The sequence below is a fragment of the Sorex fumeus genome, unplaced genomic scaffold (genome assembly GCF_029834395.1).
Source record: "Sorex fumeus unplaced genomic scaffold, SorFum_2.1 ptg000033l, whole genome shotgun sequence".
Lineage (NCBI taxonomy): Eukaryota > Metazoa > Chordata > Mammalia > Eulipotyphla > Soricidae > Sorex > Sorex fumeus.
This window is the reverse complement of record NW_026606090.1, coordinates 23026743-23046205: the sequence shown is the minus strand read 5'-3', so window position 1 is coordinate 23046205 and position 19463 is coordinate 23026743. Positions and strand designations below refer to the sequence as shown.

General features: G+C 38.7%; 1 protein-coding gene across 1 annotated transcript in view; it reads left to right on the top strand.

Annotated features, from left to right (window-relative positions):
* The window catches only part of KCNU1 (potassium calcium-activated channel subfamily U member 1), a 198897-nt gene that overhangs the window by 66955 nt on the left and 112479 nt on the right, over nt 1-19463 (top strand). The window contains exon 19 of the mRNA XM_056116667.1: nt 14139-14250. Coding sequence (XP_055972642.1) covers nt 14139-14250 — 112 coding nt within the window. The remainder of the gene's footprint in view (nt 1-14138; nt 14251-19463) is intronic.

Here is a 19463-nt window from a genome sequence, read left to right as displayed (position 1 = left end):
TTGGGTTGTTTCCAGATTTTGAATATTGTGACTAGTGCTGCAGAGAATATAGGAGTGAAGATGTCTTTTCTGAATTGTTATTTTGGGCCCTTCAGGTATATTCTGAAAAGTGGCATGCTGGCTTGTATGTAAGTTTAATTGCTGGGTTTTTGAGCTATGGCCATATTGACTTCAAAATATACTGGATCAGCTGAACATTCCCACCAACACTGGGATGAGGGTTTCTTTTACCTTCAACCTTGTCAATACCAGTTGTTAGTTTTGGTGATCCCAGTCTCTCTGTGTAAGGTAGTATCTTGTTTTGATTTGCATTTTCCTGATTATTAGTGATACGGCATTTTTCCATATGCCTTTTGGCCACTTGTATTTCCTCTATGATGGAATTTCTGTTCATTTCTTCTCCCCACTTTTGATGGGGTTAGAAATTTTATTTTCTGATAGAGTTCTACCAGTGCTTTATATATATTTGGAGAGTAGCCCTTTATCAAATAAGTGATGGGCCATAAGTTTTTCTCAGTCTCTGGGCTGTCTTTGTATTCTTGTCATCATTTGTTTTGAGGTGCAAAAGCTTCTTAATTTAATGAGTCCCATTTGGGTTTTTTTGGTGTATTTTTTGTTTTGTTTTGTTTTGCTTTTTGGGTCACACCTGTCATTGCATAGGGGTTACTCCTGGCTCATGCACTCAGGTATTACTCCTGGTGGTGCTCGGGACCACATAGGATGCTGGGAATCAAACCCAGCTCAGCTGCGTGCAAGCCCTACCTGTTGTGCTATCGTTCCAGCCCCAAATGAGTCCCATTTGTTTATCATTATTTCAGCTCGCTTTGTCAATATTGATTTTTTTTTTTTTTGCTTTTTGGGTCACACACGGAAATGCACAGGAGTTACTCCTGGCTCTGCACTCTGGAGTTAATCCTGGCAGTGTTCAGGGGACCATATGAGATGCTGGGAATCGAACTCAGGTCGGCCGCGTGCAAGGCAAACGCCCTACCCACTGTGCCATCTCTCTAGCCCGATGGTGTTTGACTCTTAACGGTGTCTCTAGCCTCAATGTCATAGAGTTCTGCCAAAATTTTTGTCTTTGTACCTAATTCTCATCTGATATTGAGGTCTATAGTCCATTTTAAAATTTCACTTTTGTGTGCAGTGTTAGAAAAAATACTGTTCATTATTTTGTATGTGGCCAAATAGTGTACCCAATACCACTTGTTGAGGGGGCTTTCCTTGCTCAGCTTAAAGAAGTGAAAGACCTGTACAAAGAAAACTACAAAACACTTCTTAAAGAAATAAAAAGGTACACAAGGAAATAGGAAAACATCCCAGGTTCATGGATTGGAGTATTAACACAGTTAAAATGGCAATTAACTCAAAAAATTACACAGATTCAGTGCAGTTACAAAGCTGTTCATGATTGGGTTTCAGTCATACAGTGATCCAACACCCAACCCTCCTCCAGTGTCTATTTCCTACCACCAATGATACCAGTGTCCTTCCTGCCACCTCCCCTCTCCCAGCTGCCTCTATGGTTCTATGATAGGCCCTTTCCCTCCCTCCCTCCCTCCTACCCTCCCTCCCTCCCTCCCCTCCCTCCCCTCCCTGTTTTTCTCCCTCTTTCCCTCCCTGTTTTCCTCCCTCTTTCCCTCCTTCCCCCCTCTCTCTTTCTTTTTCTCTCTCTTTCGTTTTGGGCATTATGGTTTGTAATACACATACTGAGACATTAGCATGTTTGTTCCTTTACCTACTTACAGCACACACTTTTCATCCAGAGTGATCATTTCCATCTGTCTTTGTCAAAATGGCCCCTTCTCTATCCAAGTTGCTTTCTCTCCCAGTACTTAAGACACTGTTTCAACCCTGGACCAATCCTCCTTGCCCTTGTCTCTACTATCCTTGGGTATTAATCTCATATTATATATATTTTTTGTATTCTACAAAAGATTGCAATCATTCTATGTCTGTTCTTCTCCTTCAGACTTATTTCACTCTGCATGATACTCTCTATTTGAATTCATTTTTAAGCAAATGTCATAACTTTATTTTTCCTAACCGCATAGTGCTACATTGTGTAAATGTACCAGTTTCTTTAATCAGTCATCTGCTCTTGGGCACATAGGTTGTTTCCAGATTCTGGATATTATGAATGGTGCTGTAATAAACATAGAAGTGCAAGTGACATTTCTGTAGTGTGTTTTTGGGCCCCTGGGGTATTGAAGGGTTGTATGAAAGCTCAATTTCTAACTTTTTGAGGAATGCCCAAATTGTTTTCCAGAAGGGTTGAACAAATCAGCATTCCCACAAACAGTGAAGGAGAGTACCTTTTCCCTCACATTCACACCAACACTGGATGCTCTTGTTCTTTTTCATGTGCCAGTATCTGTGGTGTAAAATGAAATCTCATTGTTTTGATTTGCATCTCCCTGATGATTAGCAATGATAGAGCATTTTCTCATATATCTTCTGGAAATTTGTATTTCTTCTTTGAGGAAGTTTCTATTCATTTCTTCTTCCTATTTTTTAATGGGGTCGGACTTTTTTTTCTTGTACAGTTCTACCAGTGCCTTATGTATCTTGGATATTAACCCCTTGTTTAGATGGGTATTAGGTAAATGTTTTGCCCATTCTGTGTGCTGTCTTTGTATCTTCGACATTGTTTCCTTTGAGGTGTAGAAGCTTCTGAGTTTAATGGAGTCTCATTTCTTTATCTTTGTTTCCACTTGCTTGTTCGCTGGTGTTTCATCTTTGAACATGCTTTAGCTTCAATGTCATGGAGGGTTCTACCCATGTTTTCCTCCATGAACCTTAAAAATTCAGGTCTTATTTTGAGGTCCTTAATTCATTTTGATCTGAATCTTGTGCCTAGCTTTAGAAAGAGGTCTGAGTTCATTTTATTATATGTAGCTGCCCAGTTTTCCCAGGACAACTTGTTGAAGAGCCTTTTCTTGTTTCACTTCATATTTCTGGCTCTTTTATCAAAGATTAGGTGACCGTATATTTGAGATAGTGTTTCAGTATATTCGACTCCTCTACTGATATGTGACTCTGACTTTACTCCAGTACCAGGTTATTTTAATTTCTACTGCTTTGTACTACAGTTTGAGGTTGGGGAAGGTGATGTCTCCCATTTCCTTTTCCCAAAGGATTGCTTTAGCTATTTGTGGGTGTTTGTTGTTTCATGTGAATTTCAGGAGTATTTGATCTATTTCTTTGAAAATACACTCCCTTATAGGGGCTGCATTGAATCTATGTAATGTTTTGGGGAATATTACCATTTTAACAAACTTAATCCTCCCAATCCTTGAGCAGGGGATATGTTTCAATTTTTTCCTATCCTCTTTTATTTTCTGAAGTAGTGTTTTGTTGTTTTCTTTTTATAAGTCCTTTACCTCTATAGTTAAAGTGATTCTGAGGTAATTGATTTTCTGAAACATGATTGTAAATCGCATTGTTTTACTCATTATTTGTATATATAAAAGCCATGAGCTTCTGAGGATTGATATTTTTTTAGTTCTTTAATTTGCATAAATTTATTTGAAAATCAAAAGTTTCTGTATTCTAAATGGATAGTAAGCATCAGTGGTCAAAAATTGAAGATAGCACAAAATTTAATTTTCTGTTCAATCTAACTTCTTTTTTTTAATTTTTTTTATTTTTTTATTTTTTCTTTTTTTATTAGTGGAGGATTGATATTTTTAACCAGCCACTCTATATACAAAGCTATTGTTTCTAGGACCTTTGTCATGGAGTCTTTGGGATTCTCTAAGTATAATATCATGTCATCTGCAAATAGCGAGAACTTGATTTCTTTCTTTCCTATCTGGATGCCTTTGATGTCTTTTTCTTTCCTAATGTTAAGGCAAGTATATAGTACTATATTGAATAGAAGTGATGAGAGTGCGTAACTGTGTCTTTTCCCTGATCTTAGGGGAAAGGCCTTTAGTTTTTCCCCATTGTGGAAAATGCTTGCTGTGAGCTTGTGGTGGATTGCTTTGACTATAATGAGAAATGTCTCTACAGCTCCCATTTTGTTGAAAGTTTTTATTATGAACAGGTGCTGGACCTTGTCAAATGTTTTTTCTTCATCAATAGATATGATAATATGGGTTTTAGTCTTTCTTTTATTGACATAGTGTATTTTGTGGATTAACTTGCAAATGTTAAACCATCCTTGCATCTCCAGGATGAATCCAACTTGATCGTAGTGCATGATCTTTTTGATGAGTGGTTGGACTCTATTTGCTAGCATTTTGTTGAGGATAATTGCATCAGTTTTCATCAGGAATATCAGTCTGTAATTTTCTTTCTTTCGTTTTCTTTTCTTTTTTTTGTGGTGTCTCTGTTTTGGGTATCAGGAAGATATTTGCATCATAGGAACTGTTCAGTGATATTTTTTTCTTTTTTTTTCAATTTCCTGAGAAAGCTTGAAAAATATTGGCAATAGGTCCTATTTAAAGGTTTGAAAGGATTCATTAGTGAATCCATATGGGCCAGGGCTTTTGTTTTCAGGGAGACTTTTACCCCGAAATTGATTACCCTTTCAATTTCCTTGATGGCAATATGTCTGTTCAGGTTTTCCAAATCTTCTTGGCTTAGACTTAGGAAGTTATTTGAATCCAGGAATTTATCCATTTCTTCAAGGTTCCCTTGTTTTGTGCTGTAAAGATTATTACAAAGTAATGTCTGGTGATTCTAAGGATTTTTTATAGTTTCTGTTGTGATTATGCCATCTGAAGAGAAACCGAGAGTATCTCACCCGCACGGCAGAGCCTGGCAAGCTCCCCGTGACGTATTCGATATGCCAAACACAGTAACAACAAAGTCTCCAATGGAGACGTTACTGGGCCCGCTCGAGCAAATCTATGAACAACGGGAGGGCCTTTACCTTTACCTTTTTACCTGTTGTGATACCTCTCCTTCAGATTTCTGATTCGGTTTATTAGGGTTTTTTCCCTCTGTTTCCTTTCGATTGTCGCTAGTAGTGTATTGATCATGTTTATTTTTTCAAAGAACAACCTCTTGATTTCATTGGTATTTTGGACTTTCTTTGGGGATTCCAACCCATTGATTTTTTTTCTAAGTTTTGTTATTTCCTTCCTCCTGCCTGGTCTGGGCTCCTTTCCTTGTTCATTTTCCAAGATCATAAACTATGAGGTTAATCTCCTGAAGTGAGATCTTTCTTCCTTCCTGATGAATGCTTACAGAGCTATAAACTTTCCTCTTAAAACAGTTTTTGCTATGTGCATCAAGTCTGGTAACACGTGTCCTCATTCTTATTTGTTTCCAGGAATCTTTCGATTTTCTCTTAGATTTCCTATCTAATTCATTGGTTGTTCAGTAGAGAGATGTTTAATTTCCAAGTGTTTAATTTGATTCTCTGTTTTCATGTGTGATTAACATCCATTTTCAGTGCTTCATGGTTCAAAATGCTAGTTGATACTATTTCTATCTTATTGATTTTATTGAGGTATGTTTTGTGACCCCAGAGTGTGGTCTAAAGGTAAAAAGGTAAAGGCCCTCCTGTTGTTCATCGATTTGCTCGAGCGGGCCCAGTAACGTCTCCATTGGAGACTTTGTTGTTACTGTGTTTGGCATATCGAATACGTCATGAGGAGCTTGCCAGGCTCTGCCATGTGGGCGAGATACTCTCGGTAGCTTGCCGGGCTCTCTGAGAGGGGCAGAGGAATCGAACTCGGTTCGGCCATGTTGGCTGTGTGCAAGGCAAACGCCCTACCGCTGTGCTATCGCTCCAGCCCCTAGAGTGTGGTCTATCTTGGAGAATGTCCCACGTGTACTCAGCTTTTGGGGAATAAAAATTTATATATATGTATATATATTAGTGTATATATACACTATGGTATATATATACTAACATCCCTCTTCCGTTTCTTCACTCAAATAAAGTATTTTCTTGCTGAGCTTTAGTCTAGTTGATCTATCAAGTAGTGACAAAGTGATATTGAAATTTCCAACTACTATTGTGTTGCTATCAATATCTGTCTTCAAGTCCATTAGCAGTTGTTTTAAGTATTTTGCTGGTTTCTCTTTAATTTACTATAATTTAGACTCATGAGTTCTACCCTTAATCATTAAGAGATGACCTTTACTGTCTCTTATAAACTTCAACTTGAAGACTATGGGTCTGACACTGCTATTGACACCCCAGGTTTTTTAAGGGGGTTATTTACTTGGAGAATTGTTTTCCAGACTTTGACTTTGAGCCTGTGTTTGCTTTGATTGTTCAGACGTATTTCATGCAGTCAGCAGAAGGTTGTGTTCAATTTTCCAATCCATCTTGCCACTCTGTGCCTCTGAATTTGTGCATTTAGTTCATTGACATTGAAAGAGATTATTGTGATGGTATTTATGCCATCTTTAGAAGTTTGGTATACTTGTGGGGGTGGTCTTGTCTTAAAGTAGCCCACTTAGTTTTGTAACAATAGTTTTGATTCTATGAAGTTACTGAGTTGTTCTTTGTTGGTGAAGTTATGTATTGTTTCTTCAGATATGAACAAGCATTGGCTAAGTAATGTTTTCTTGGTGATGCATTCATTTCAGTGAGTTTGTTCACTTGTTCATTTCAGTGAGTTTGTTCTCATCACTGTCTACTGGCCCAGAGGGTTTCATCTGATAAGTCTGCTGTGAATCTTAGGGATTCTTCATTATAAACAATTTCCTTCTTTGATCTGCTTTCAGTATTGTATCTCTATATATGGTTTTCGTCATTCTGATTAGGATGTGTCTTGGGGTACTTTTATTTGCATTTCTTTTAGCTGGTACCTTCAGGACTCCTGGCTCTGGGCACATACACTCTTCAGTTTTCAGAACGTCTCAGCAACTCTAGCTTTGATGGTTGCTTCTACGTTAGGGTTTTCTTCCTGTCCCTCTGACTCTCCAGTGATTCTTGTTGTTCCTTTGGCTTCATCCCAGTTTTCTCTTGTTATTTTGGTTTATTTTGAGGCTCTTTTCCATCTTATGTCTGGAGATTCTTTTCACCTATCTTGGAGCTCACTGATTCTATTCTCAGCAGCTGTTACTCTGCTGCTGAGGTCTTCCAGTTAATTTTTCTTTTCACCTATTTAATTTTTCAAAGCTTGTTTTTTTGTTGTTGTTGTTTGCATCTTCCTCATTTCTGCTCTTATATCCTCATTTATTTTATTGGGGATGTGTTACATTGTTTATTTAAGTTGCTTTGTATTCTTAACAATTCCATTCTAAATTCCTGGGAAACTCGAAAGTCACATTCTTGTAGATTACATCAGCCAGCGGTGCACTTGCAGTGCATGGGCCCCATGATAGTTTTCAAAGAAACAGATCTGACACTCCTGAATTTGTTTGGAACAGTAACCACCCTCCCCGCACCCCAATAACCAAAGCAATCCTTGGGGAAAAAAAAAAGATTGGAGGTATGGCATTCCTCAACTGTAAAGCAGTATGAATTAGAAGAGCATGACACAGAACAAGGACAGAGCCTCCAATCAATCAAATAGAATTAAAAACTGACAGACCCATAATTAATTTTTGATAAGGGAATAAAAACATGAAATAGAGAATGCCTTATAACAGAGTTATAATGCCTTATAACAGTGTTGCCTGTTGTGCTGTAGAATATCTGCCTCAGTGAAAACTTGAATGAGATTAATTTGTGCTTTTTTTTCTCTCTCTTTTTCCTTTCCAGTTTTTGGTCATCGCCTATCACAGACTTCCCAGATGTCCAGCACACAACGTATGTACTTCTTCATCTCATTGAATAAACTTCCACCCACAGCCCATTACCCCTGAGCCCTTGACCCCTACAATCCCCTACCATCCTCTCAGCTGTGAACCCAAGTCTTAGACCACATAACATGCTGCTGGAGAATCAGGAATTTTGATTCCCTGTGTCTCCAGAGACACCTAACTGGGAACTGGAGATGGGGGGACTGGAAACTTTACATTGTCAATCACACTTACCCTGAACGGGATCTCCTGTCTATTAGCAGTTTCACCAAAGAGATGCCTTTCATGGAACTAAAAATTGTCTTAACCTTCTATTTATTTTCTATGAATCAATTCCCGCCTTGAAAGTCAAAGACAATTTGGGGCATAGGGAAAAACTATTCTTATACAATTTCCTGAAATACTATGGTGTCTAGGCTTTTAAGTTAAATTCTGGAATCTGAAAAACATTATAAATGAAATATAGTTCAAGACCCTTTTCTGGATTCAAAGTTTAACATTCACCCTCATTGTTTCTTTGCACCCTATATCTCTGAATCATTGGCAATGTATGTTTACTACATACAAAAAACTTCCTGTTAAATAAGACTTTAAAAGTATTTGGAATATTGTATATATTGAAATAAAATTTTATTACACATATAAGCTATAATGTATGATGATTTACCATGATTTCATGCAGTAGATACTTGTAAACACAGTGAAAAAAACAAAATATTTTCAAATAAATTATATGCAATTAGATGTAGGCAGAACTTAGACCCATTGTATAAAACAAAAGTGTTTCATAAAGTGATTGTTTCAAATGTTTTAAATAAGGACTATTCTCTATATTAAATATTTTGCATTATATTTTTGCTTGCATAATTGTCTAAATGTCAAATATTATTCTATGACATGCATTTCATAATTTTTAGGAAATAAAGTAAGAATTTTGTTTTTGCAATATAATGTTTTAACTTCTCTATAGCTCTCATATTCTTTATAGTATCGTTACTGGGCCCGCTCGAGCAAATTGATGATCAACGGGAGGGCCTTTACTTTTACTTTACTTTATTGTTATCCTCAGAGACATTCCCTCAACTTGATTTCAGTCACAACCCCATTAATCTGTCACAAAATACATGTCAGCTAGTCTTGACTTCAATTCGCCAGAAGGTGGGAGCAGAGTACTATGTAATACTCATGAGCCTGGTTACAGGGAAGGAACTTTATCCTGAATTTGCCAATGGGTGTCTAAGACATCGCTATAGAAGACTGTTGCTTGGTCTTAAAGTTCTACAGTCATTATAAAGTCTGGGATTCCTTCCAGAGAATTATATTTCAAAACTTAACTTGAAGATCAGAGCGATAATACAGTGGGTATTATCCTTCTCATGGCCAGCCCTTGAGTTTGTCCCTCAACAAGAGCCAGAAATAAGGCTGAGTACCAGTGGTTGTGACCTCCCTCCTCACTACCACACACAAATAATTTAAATAAATAAAAGATTTGAAACGTTATCAAGCACATGACAAAATAGACAAGTTACCAAATTTTAAGTAGTATGGACATGAAGTTCAATAGTTTACACTTCCAGCATCAGATAGAGAAAGGGTATACTTACTCATTCACTTAATCCATTGTTTAAATTCTTTATTTAGTTATTTAAGTTACTTGTTTCCACAACTTTATTCCTACTGAGCTAGCGAGGAGTTTGGAAGTTCTGGGTATTTATTGTATCATCACTGAAATCTTCAGTGCCCTGGTGTTTTCAAATAGTGGTCCTTATCAAGACAGGGAGAAAGCCATAGGAACCTCTGACTCTGATGGACTGGAAACAGTGGACAATAAAAAACCACCATTCAGACAGTTATGTACAAAATCCCCTAATGCTCTAAACACCTGTTTGAGTCCAAATTAAAATGTTACTTCCACTGAAGGCACACCTATAGAGTAGGTAAATTCTGTAAAAGAAATTTTAAGAAAGGCCAAGAAAGGAGTTAGGCATAAGAAAAAACAAATAATAATCTAAATTTCTCAATCGAAGATCTGGTGGGTTTCAGGGGTAGACAGAAGGTCAACAAGGTTACATAGAATTTTTCTTTTTGCTTTATTTTGGGGGTCACACCCAGCGATGCACAGGGGTTAATCCTGGCTCTGCACTCAGTAATTACCCCTGAAGGTGCTCAGGGGACCATATGGGAAGCAGGGAATCAAACCCAGTCTGGCCGCATGCAAAGCAAACGCCCTACCTGCTGTGCTATTGCTCCAGCCCAGGTTATATAAAATTTAAAGTTAGAAGAAAACAAGAGGGGTTCCTGGAGCCTGGCAATTAATACTCATCCTGATTCTCATAGACTTTGGTTTCCACCCTGCCCCACCCCACCTACTTTGTACACACACTCATAACTATGAGAATTCCTAAAATGAGTAACTAGTATCTTCAGAAGAGGTTTTATTAAGAAAAACATAGCTAAAAGTTCAAAGTTGTGGCAGAAATGTCCAGAAGTTCTTACGTATCTCTTACCGCTACTTGTCTACCTCTCTCCAGCCACCCCCATCTCTTTTTAATATATGACAGATGTTGACTGGAGAATTAGGCATTGAGAAATCAGAGACTCCTGAAATGTCCATTGTTTCTAAGCTGGTTGGGGCTTGCTGCCTTTTACACTTCATAACTCAACTTTAATACATGTACTAAACTGGCTAGAACTTAAAAATTGGGAAATTTTAGTCCTTTAGTCCTCATTCAGATTTGTCATCAAATGTTACAGTCTAAAACATCCCCCCCAAGGCTGAAAGGTAATGAAGACTAAGAAAATATCAGTCAGCCTGAAACCCCATCAAGCCATTTGTAAGCTCAGGTGGGGAGCATTCTCACTCCAAACCTGGCACTTGGGAACTGTGTGATGCAGTCAATGCCCAAGAGCATATCACTAAGAGCATGCTAAAAGCCTGTCTCTCTTCTCCTAAAGTGTATTCTCATTCATTCACTACTTTTATTTAAAGACTTATTTTTCTATTATTTTTTTAATTTATTAGTGAGACACCATGAGGTACAGATGTAGATTTACAGATTTTTGTACTTGGGTTTCAGTTATACAACGATTGAGTACCCAGCCCTCCACCAGTGCTCATTCTCCACCACCAATGATCCCAGTATCCCTCCCACCACCCCCTAGGCCCCCCCATCCTACCCCACCTCTGTGACAGGGCATCCCCTTTGTTCTCTCTCTCCTTTTGGGTGTTGTAGTTGTTTTCAATAGAGGTATTGAGTGGCAATCATGTTTGGTCTATAGTTTACTTTCAGCATGCATCTCTCATCCTGGACAGATCCTCCCAAAACCCTTTACTTGGTGTTCCCTTCTCTATCTGAACTGTCTTTTCTCCCAGCATGTGAGGCTGGCCTCCAAGTCATGGATCAAAACTCCTGGTACTTATCTCGACTATTCGTGGGTGTTAGTCTCCTATTTTGTTACTTCATATTCCACAGATGAATGCAATCTTTTTATGTCTGTCCCTCTTATTTCTGCCTCATTTCACTTAGCATGATACTTTCCATGTAGTACCACTTGTATATGAATTTCATGACTTCATCTTTTCTAAAAGCTGCATAGTACTCCATTGTGTAGATGTATCAGATGTACCAAAGTTTCTTTAACCAGTCATCTCTTCTCGGGAACTCGGATTTCTTTCCAGATTCTAGCTATTGTAAACAGTGCTGCAATGAACAAACAAGTGCAGATGTCACTTCAACTGCACTTTTTTTGTATCCCCAGGATATATTCCCAGGAGTGGTATTGCTGGGTCAAATAGGAGCTCAATTTCTAATTTTTTGAGTGGCGTCCATACTGTTTTCCAGAAGGGCTGAACCAGCTGCATTACCACCGGCAGTGTAGGAGGGTCCCTTTCTCCCCACAACCACACCAACACCGGTTGCTTTTGTTCTTTTGGATTCATTATTTTCTATACATTGAAATTTATCAAATAATAATAATAATAATGTTCAGAAAGAATTTAATTTTGGGATACCATGGTTTTGTGACCTTGCCATTGCCCAAAACTTGGTGATATGAGGGTTCAAAGGCTTGTTGTATGGGGATTCACTATCTGGGTAGTGTAGTGCAAGATGTGATTTTTAAATTGATACAGGAAGAAAAGACTGGAATTTTAATAATATTGAAGTAAAAGTCACAGTCACAGTCCTCCCGTTGTTCATCGATTTGCTCGAGCGGGCCCAGTAACGTCTCCATCATGAGATTTTCTGTTACTGTGTTTGGCATATCGAATACGTCACGGGTAGCTTGCTAGACTCTGCCGTGCGGGCAAGATACTCTCGGTAGCTTGCCGGGCTCTTCGAGAGGGCCGGAGGAATCGAAATCGGGTCGACCATGTTGGCCGCTTGTAAGGCAAACACCCTAGTAAAACTTTGGAATTTTATTTTTACTTCAATACTATCACAAACATACTATAGAAATAATCCCTGAACAAACATAAAGGGCTGGCGGGGTAGCACCGTGGTAGGGTGTTTGCTTTGCGCACTGCCGGCCGGCTGACCTGGGTTCGATTCCTCTGCCCCTTTTGGAGAGCCCGGCAAGCTACATAGAGTATCTCACCGCACGGCAAAGCCTGGCAAGCTACCCATGACATATTCTATATGCCAAACACAGGAACAGCAAGTCTCACAATAGAGACATTACTGGGCCCTCTCAAGCAAATTGATGAGCAAGGGGAGGACAGTGGACAGTGACAGTGATAATCACAAAACTGTCTTCTTCTGAGATGAGCCATTGAGTTCTGTATGTAAAATTAACATATAAAATTTCTGATGTGGGGCCACAGTGATAGTACAAAGGGTAGGGCACTTTCCTTGCATGCAGACAACCCAGGTTCATTCCCAGCAACCTATATGGTCCTCCGAGCACCTCCAGGAGTAATTCCTGAGTGCAAAAACAGGAATAACTCCTCAGCATTGCTGGATATGACCCAAAAAGACAACAAGCAAACAAACAAAAAAAAAAAAAACACCACCCCTCAAACCACCCCCAAAGTTTATTACATTAAAGTTTCTTTATTTTACAGTTCAGCTAGTTCTAGGGCCTTTCCTGCTGTTTAGGTCTCTATTTCCATGTACTTGCCATGTATGCTGCCCCTGTCATGTTCTCCCAATGACCTTCCCAGTTAACGATGTCATCTGTCCTATTCCTTGTTATCCAGTCCTCTTCAGTGGTGCGTCATCTTTTGGTTCCCACACTGAACTTTCCAGTGAGTGATTCACTCGACCCTGAGAAGCCTTGCATGCTTCCCTGTCCTGGTCTGAGCCTGTGCTCTGTAGTCTGTGCCCGCAACTCCTTAGCCTGCTCCACAAAGCCCTTCCCCTCACTACTTTTTGTCCCTTTCGTTCCTCTGTTCTCAGGCCAGATGGGTGAGAACTGCTGTTTTTCCTGCAGTCTTCCCTGACCCAGGTGAGAGATCCAAGAGTAAGTTCTCTCTCTCCAATCTTCTTTCATGTTTTCTATCTCCTCCCCTTCGTCACACCCATTTCTGTCTTACCAGCTAACTTGTTGGAGAGATTTAAAGTGCTGTTAAAAAAATGACCAGTTATAACCAGACTACCTGGTGCCCTTCCCATCCCTTTCTGCCCCTATCATAGCAGCAATCTGTCATCCTTCCAACCGTAGTTTCCCAGTTCAGTATGCTCAATGGATGCCTAAGCTGAATCTGGGTTCCAGAGTAGAATGGCATGACTGGAACCAATGCACAAATGCAAAAAGTAATAACTCATGTGTCAGTGTTCCCTATCTCAAAGTGGCTTCATGCTGGCCAATTAGGCTATGACATTTTACACATTTCTGAATGAATCCTCTCAGACACTCTTTGACACACTGATATTAGCCGTGCTTTTCGTCTGAGAAAAAAATAGGCTTTTGTATTATTTCCAAATTAGGCAATGCACAAGTTTTTTTGAGTCTTAACCCATCTAGATCAAGATTTCTGGAAATTAAAACTAAGAATTAAGGAAGCCTTGAAGGAGAAATAAAGTAGAGGAAGCAATGTACTAGAAGAATGTACAGAGTGAGCAAAAGGAACAGAGAAGGAGGGAGATTTGTCTAGTGATCTTTCTTAAAATCTTTCTGTGTCCCTAGACCCTGCCAGAGGTAGGAGTCTCTTGCCCATGCTAGTAGAGTGATGGACTGGAAAGGTACAAAAGCAACTCAATGGGTACTTATTTTAAGCATGCCATATGGTATTGCAACCTCACCATCATGTTCTACCCACACTAATTCTGTAAAAGGAAAGAAAATTGTTTTCGACAATTGAGTCTCTTAGAACTAAGATAAGCTAAACCACTCTCCAGACAATGCCCTAGGCAAAATGAATGGTTTAAAGATCTCCTGGGAAGGGTTCACATGCCCAACTCATTAAGGTTGTTTTACTCTTCCAGGCTCAACTTTACAGATACCAAGATCCAGGATGAATGCCTCCACTGCTTCCACACAGGAGTCTTTTCAAGTGATAGTGTCAAGTAAGAGTAAAGAAATCAAGCCAGCTATCAGGTAAGAACCTCAGATAATCCTGAGTCCCCACTGTTTTGGAGAGACACAGGATAAAAAAATTTTTACTTAATTTTATATTTGCTTATCAGGTAATATACGGACTAAGAAATGTATTCTTCCACACCAATATAAATCAATTTCTATTTAACAGTCATTATTTCTCCCATGCAAAATATCAAATATAGGGGTAGTACTGTAGCACTGGCCTTTCGTTGTTCATCGATTTGCTCGACCGGCACCAGTAACATCTTCATTGTGAGACTTATTGTTACTGTTTTTGGTGTATCGAATATGCCACGGAGAGCTTGCCAGGCTCTGCTGTGCCAGTGGGATAATCTCAGTAGCTTGCCGGGATTTCTGAGAGGGACAGAGGAGTTGAACCTGAGTCAGCCGCGTGCAAGGCAAATGCCCTACCCGCTGTGCTATCGCTCCATGGATATGGGGCTACATAGGGATATGTCAAATAATTTAAATATACCTGTGATAAATGAATGTTGTACACCTTGCTACATTCCAGGTCACATTTTGAGCACTCTGACTTTTTTTTTTCCCCTTTATTTTATTTTATTTTTTTTTAAAGTTGTAGATTTACAATTTTTTGTGCTTTGGTTTCAATTATACAATGATCAGATACCCATCCCTCCACCAGTGCCCATTTTCCACCACCAGGGATAATATCCCTCCACATTATTTATTTTTTTTTCCCCTTTATTTTATTTTATTTTTTTTAAAGTTGTAGATTTACAATTTTTTGTGCTTTGGTTTCAATTATACAATGATCAGATACCCATCCCTCCACCAGTGCCCATTTTCCACCACCATGGATAATATCCCTCCCACCCCCATCCCCCCATCCCCCCGTCTCTGTGGCAGGGCAATCCCCTGTGTTCTCTCTCTCCTTTTGGGTGTTGTGGTCTGCAAAAGAGGCATTGAGTGGCAAACATGTTCAGTCCATAGTCTACTTTCGACATGCATCTCCCCTCCTGGGAGGATCCTCCAAACATCCTTTATTTGGTGCTCCCTTCTCTATCTGAATAGCCCTTTCCTCTAGGATACCCGGCTGGCCTCTAAGTTATGGAGTAATCCTCCTGGTGCTGATCTCAGCTATTCTTGGGTATTAATCTCATACTTTGTTACTTTATATCCCCCAGATGAATGCAATCTTTCTATGTCTATCCCTCTCTTTCTGACTCATTTCGCTTAGCATGATACTTTCCATATTGTACCACTTGTATGTAAATTTCATGACTTCATCTTTTCTAACAGCTACATAGTACACCATTGTGTAGATGTACCAAAGTTTCTTTAACCAGTCATCTGTTCTTGGGCATTCAGGTTTCTTCCAGTTTCTGGCTATTGTAAAGAGTGCTGCAATGAACAAACAAGTGCAGATGTCACTTCGACTATACTTTTTTGCCTCTCTGGGATATATTCCCAGGAGTGGTATTGCTGGGTCAAATGGGAGCTCAATTTCTAATTTTTTGAGAATCGTCCATACTGTTTTCCAGAAGGGCTGAACCAGTGGACATTCCCACCAACAGTGAAGGAGTGTCCCTTTCTCGCCACATCCACGCCAGCATCGGTTGCTTTTGTTCTTTTTGATGTGGGCCAGTCTCTGAGGTGTGAGATGGTATCTCATTGTGGTTTTGATCTGCATCTCCCTGATGATTAATGATGTAGAGCATTTTCTCATGAGCACTCTGACTTTTAAAATATTAATCCATTCCCTATTACCAAAACATTGTTTAAAAAAATATTGCTTCTGTTTTTAATCTATAAAATATACTCAAAGAGGTGCTGGAGAGATAGCACAGCAGGTAGGGCATTTGCCTTGCAGCGGCCAACCCGGGTTCGATTTCCAGAATCCCATATGGTCCCCTGAGCACCACCAGGAGTAACTCCTGAGTGCAGAGCCAGGAGTAACCCCTGTGCATCGCCAGATGTGACCCAAACAGCAATATATATATATATATATATATATATATATATATATATATATACTCAAAGAATTTTCCTCGCTTCCAGTCCTTCGCCCCATCTATTTCTTTAGTACCTAAACACCTCGATTAACAAGAATGCTGGCATGAAAACAGAGGGCAATATGGTTAGTTAATTTTATTTATTTGTTTTTTGATCCACAGACTGTTTCTCAGGGCTTACCCGTGGCTTTCTGCTCTGGGTTTACTCTTTGCGTGCTTGAGGGACTGTATGGAGTATTAGGAGTTGAGCCAAATCAGCCATGTTTAAGGCAAGCACCTTGCCCACTGTACTATCTTTCTGGCACCGATTTAGTTGATTTTTAAATAGACAGTTGATCTAAAAGTTCCATCTAAAATGCATTGAGAATGAATCTTCAATATGTTTGAAGTATAGTTTAGTAGGTATACTTCATCAGGAAGATATTTAACAATTAATCATTGTGAATGTCTATAAGTAAATATGCTATCAATATTAGAACTGACATTATGTTCAGGTATTGATTAATTTAACTTCAAATTCTGCCACTAAGTCCTTTTGAACAAGTTATTTTACCCCTAGGTACCTCAGTTGTAATATTTTAAATATGATAGAGGTGAATAATTTTGGGAGTTTTTTTGAATGATCAACTAGGAATATATAAAATAGAGTGGTTTGGAGAGTAAGTGCTTATTAAATGTTCTTTATTATTATAGTTATCAATGATAATTCTAAGTGGATACAAAATTTTCTGATTGAGAAAAGAGAAATGAGTAAAAATGATTCTGATAATATAGATTTTTTTGAAGAAAACCTTCCTCTTGCTTTTGATATAGTTCTTCTCTTTCTTTTTTTTGTGGGAGAGAGGGAGGGTGGGTCTAACTCAGAGGTGAGTAGAGGTTACTTTTGGCTCTGCTCAGAACTGACCTTTGGACATGCTCTGGGAATCATATGAAAGGCCAAGTAGTAACCTTGGGTCAGCTGCCTGCAATTTGTATTTTACTTGATGTGCTTTCTTGGATTCACTCGTTTTTTTAATACATGAGAACTCATGCTACAGTAAAATTGGGGATTCTGGATAGATGAGCATTGGTTATATGGAAGCTTTAATTGTTCCACTGTCAGAGGTGAGGTAAAAGTCTGAGCCACCAAGGACCCTTAAATATAACATCCTTAGCAATTATTATTTCTTACTTTCCATATCTTCCATTGAAGAATTTTATTAAAGAAAATGAGATAATCTATGGACATATTTAAGAAGTGCTTAGTATAGAAAGATGTATAGATTTCAGGAATTCATATTTTTCTTCACTTTTAATTATAACAACCCAGTTACAGAATAGCATTGAGATTTATAGCATTGTTCCCTTTATGATAGTTGGTAAATAGGTATTTATTGAGTGCCTGTTTGTGCTCAGTGGGTGCTGTACTTGACACACTTGTAGATACAGAAATTGTGCTTCTGCTTCCTAAAATAAGTCAGAGCAAATGAGGCAGCATTCTCTCAAGAGTTACGTTTATTCTTGCAGGAGTTTAAAGGTAAAAGGAATAAGTAGGGTAGGACTCTTGGCTCTATAAAGAATGCAACACAGAGGAGGTCAGGGGAACCTTGAGTCCTCTAAGTACCAACTAGTATAACTAGAGGTGAGCATGCCTGGTGAAGTGGGGTGAGAAAGAGTGTCTCAAGTCCTTTATCTACTTTCAGCATACATCTCCCATTCCGAGAGATCCCTCCAACCCTCATTGACTTAGTGATCTCTTCTCTATCCCAGCGGCTTTCTTCCCCAGCTCATAAGGAAGGCTTCCAACCATGGAGCAATCTTCCTGGTCCTTTTGTCTATTATCCTTGAGTGTCAGTCTCATATTATGATATTTAATATTCCATAAATGAGTGAAGTCATTTGATATATGTCCTTCTCTTTCTGACTCATTTCACTTAGCATGATACTCTCCATGTCCATCCACTTACATGCAAATTTCATGACTTTGTCTTTCCTAACAGCTGCATAATATTACATTATGTAGATGTACCAAAATTTCTTTAACCAATCATCTGTTCTCGGGAACTCGGGGTGTTTTCAGATCCTGGCTATTGTGAATAGCACTACAATGAATGTACAGGTGCAGATGTCATTTTTTATTGTATTTTATTTGCACCTCTGGGATATATTCCTAGAAGTGGCATTGCTGGTCAAATGGGAGCTCAATTTCTAGTTTTTTGAGAAATGTCCGTATTGTTTTCCAAAAAGGCTGGACCAGTTGGCAATAATCCCCAAAGCATTATACGGATTCAATGCAGTTGCTATAAGGATATTCATGACATTCTTCAAAGAAATAGATCAAACAATCCTGAAATGCATATGGAACAACAAGTCCCCACGAAGAGCTAAAGCTCTTCTTGGGGGAAAAAGATGAGAGGCATCACCTGCCCAACCTCAAACTGTACTACAAAGCAGTAATAATTAAAACTGCATGATAATAGAACAAAGACAGATCTGCAGACAAATGGAATGGGGTTTTATATCCTTACACACACCTTTAAATATATGATCATCTAATCTTTTATAAGGGAGCAAGGAATATAAAGTGGAGCAAGGAAACCTCTTTAACAAATGGTGCTGGCAAAACTGGACAGCTACTTCCAAAAAAAAAAAAATGGCCTCAGACCTCTACCTAATACCATGCAAAAAAGTCATATGAAAATGGACTAAAGATATCAATATCAGAGCAGCATCTATAAAGTAACATTGAATAAAAGGTAATCAAAACCCTGCACAACATTGAAGCTAAAGGTGTCTTCAAAGAGGAAACACAACTGACCACACAAGTGGAAGCAGAGATAAACAAATGGGACTATCTTGAACTAAAAACTTCTGCACCTCAAAAAAAAACAGCAACTAGGATACAAAAACAGCCTATGGAATGGGAAATGATATTCACCAAATACTCTTATTATAATGGATTAATATCAAGGATATACAAGGTGTTGGTTGAATTCTACAAGAAAAAATCTTTCAGTTCCATCAGAAATTGGTGTGATGAAATGAACAGAAACTTTCTCAAAGAAGAAATTCAAGTGGCCAAAAGGCACATGAAAAAATCTTCTTCATCACTAATCATTATGTTGAATCAGATAAAAAAAATGAGATATCATCTCACACCACAGATACTGGCACACATCCAAAAGAACAAAAGCAACTGATGTTGCCATGGATGTGTGGATAAAGAGGCTCTCCTTCACTGCTGGTGGGAATGCC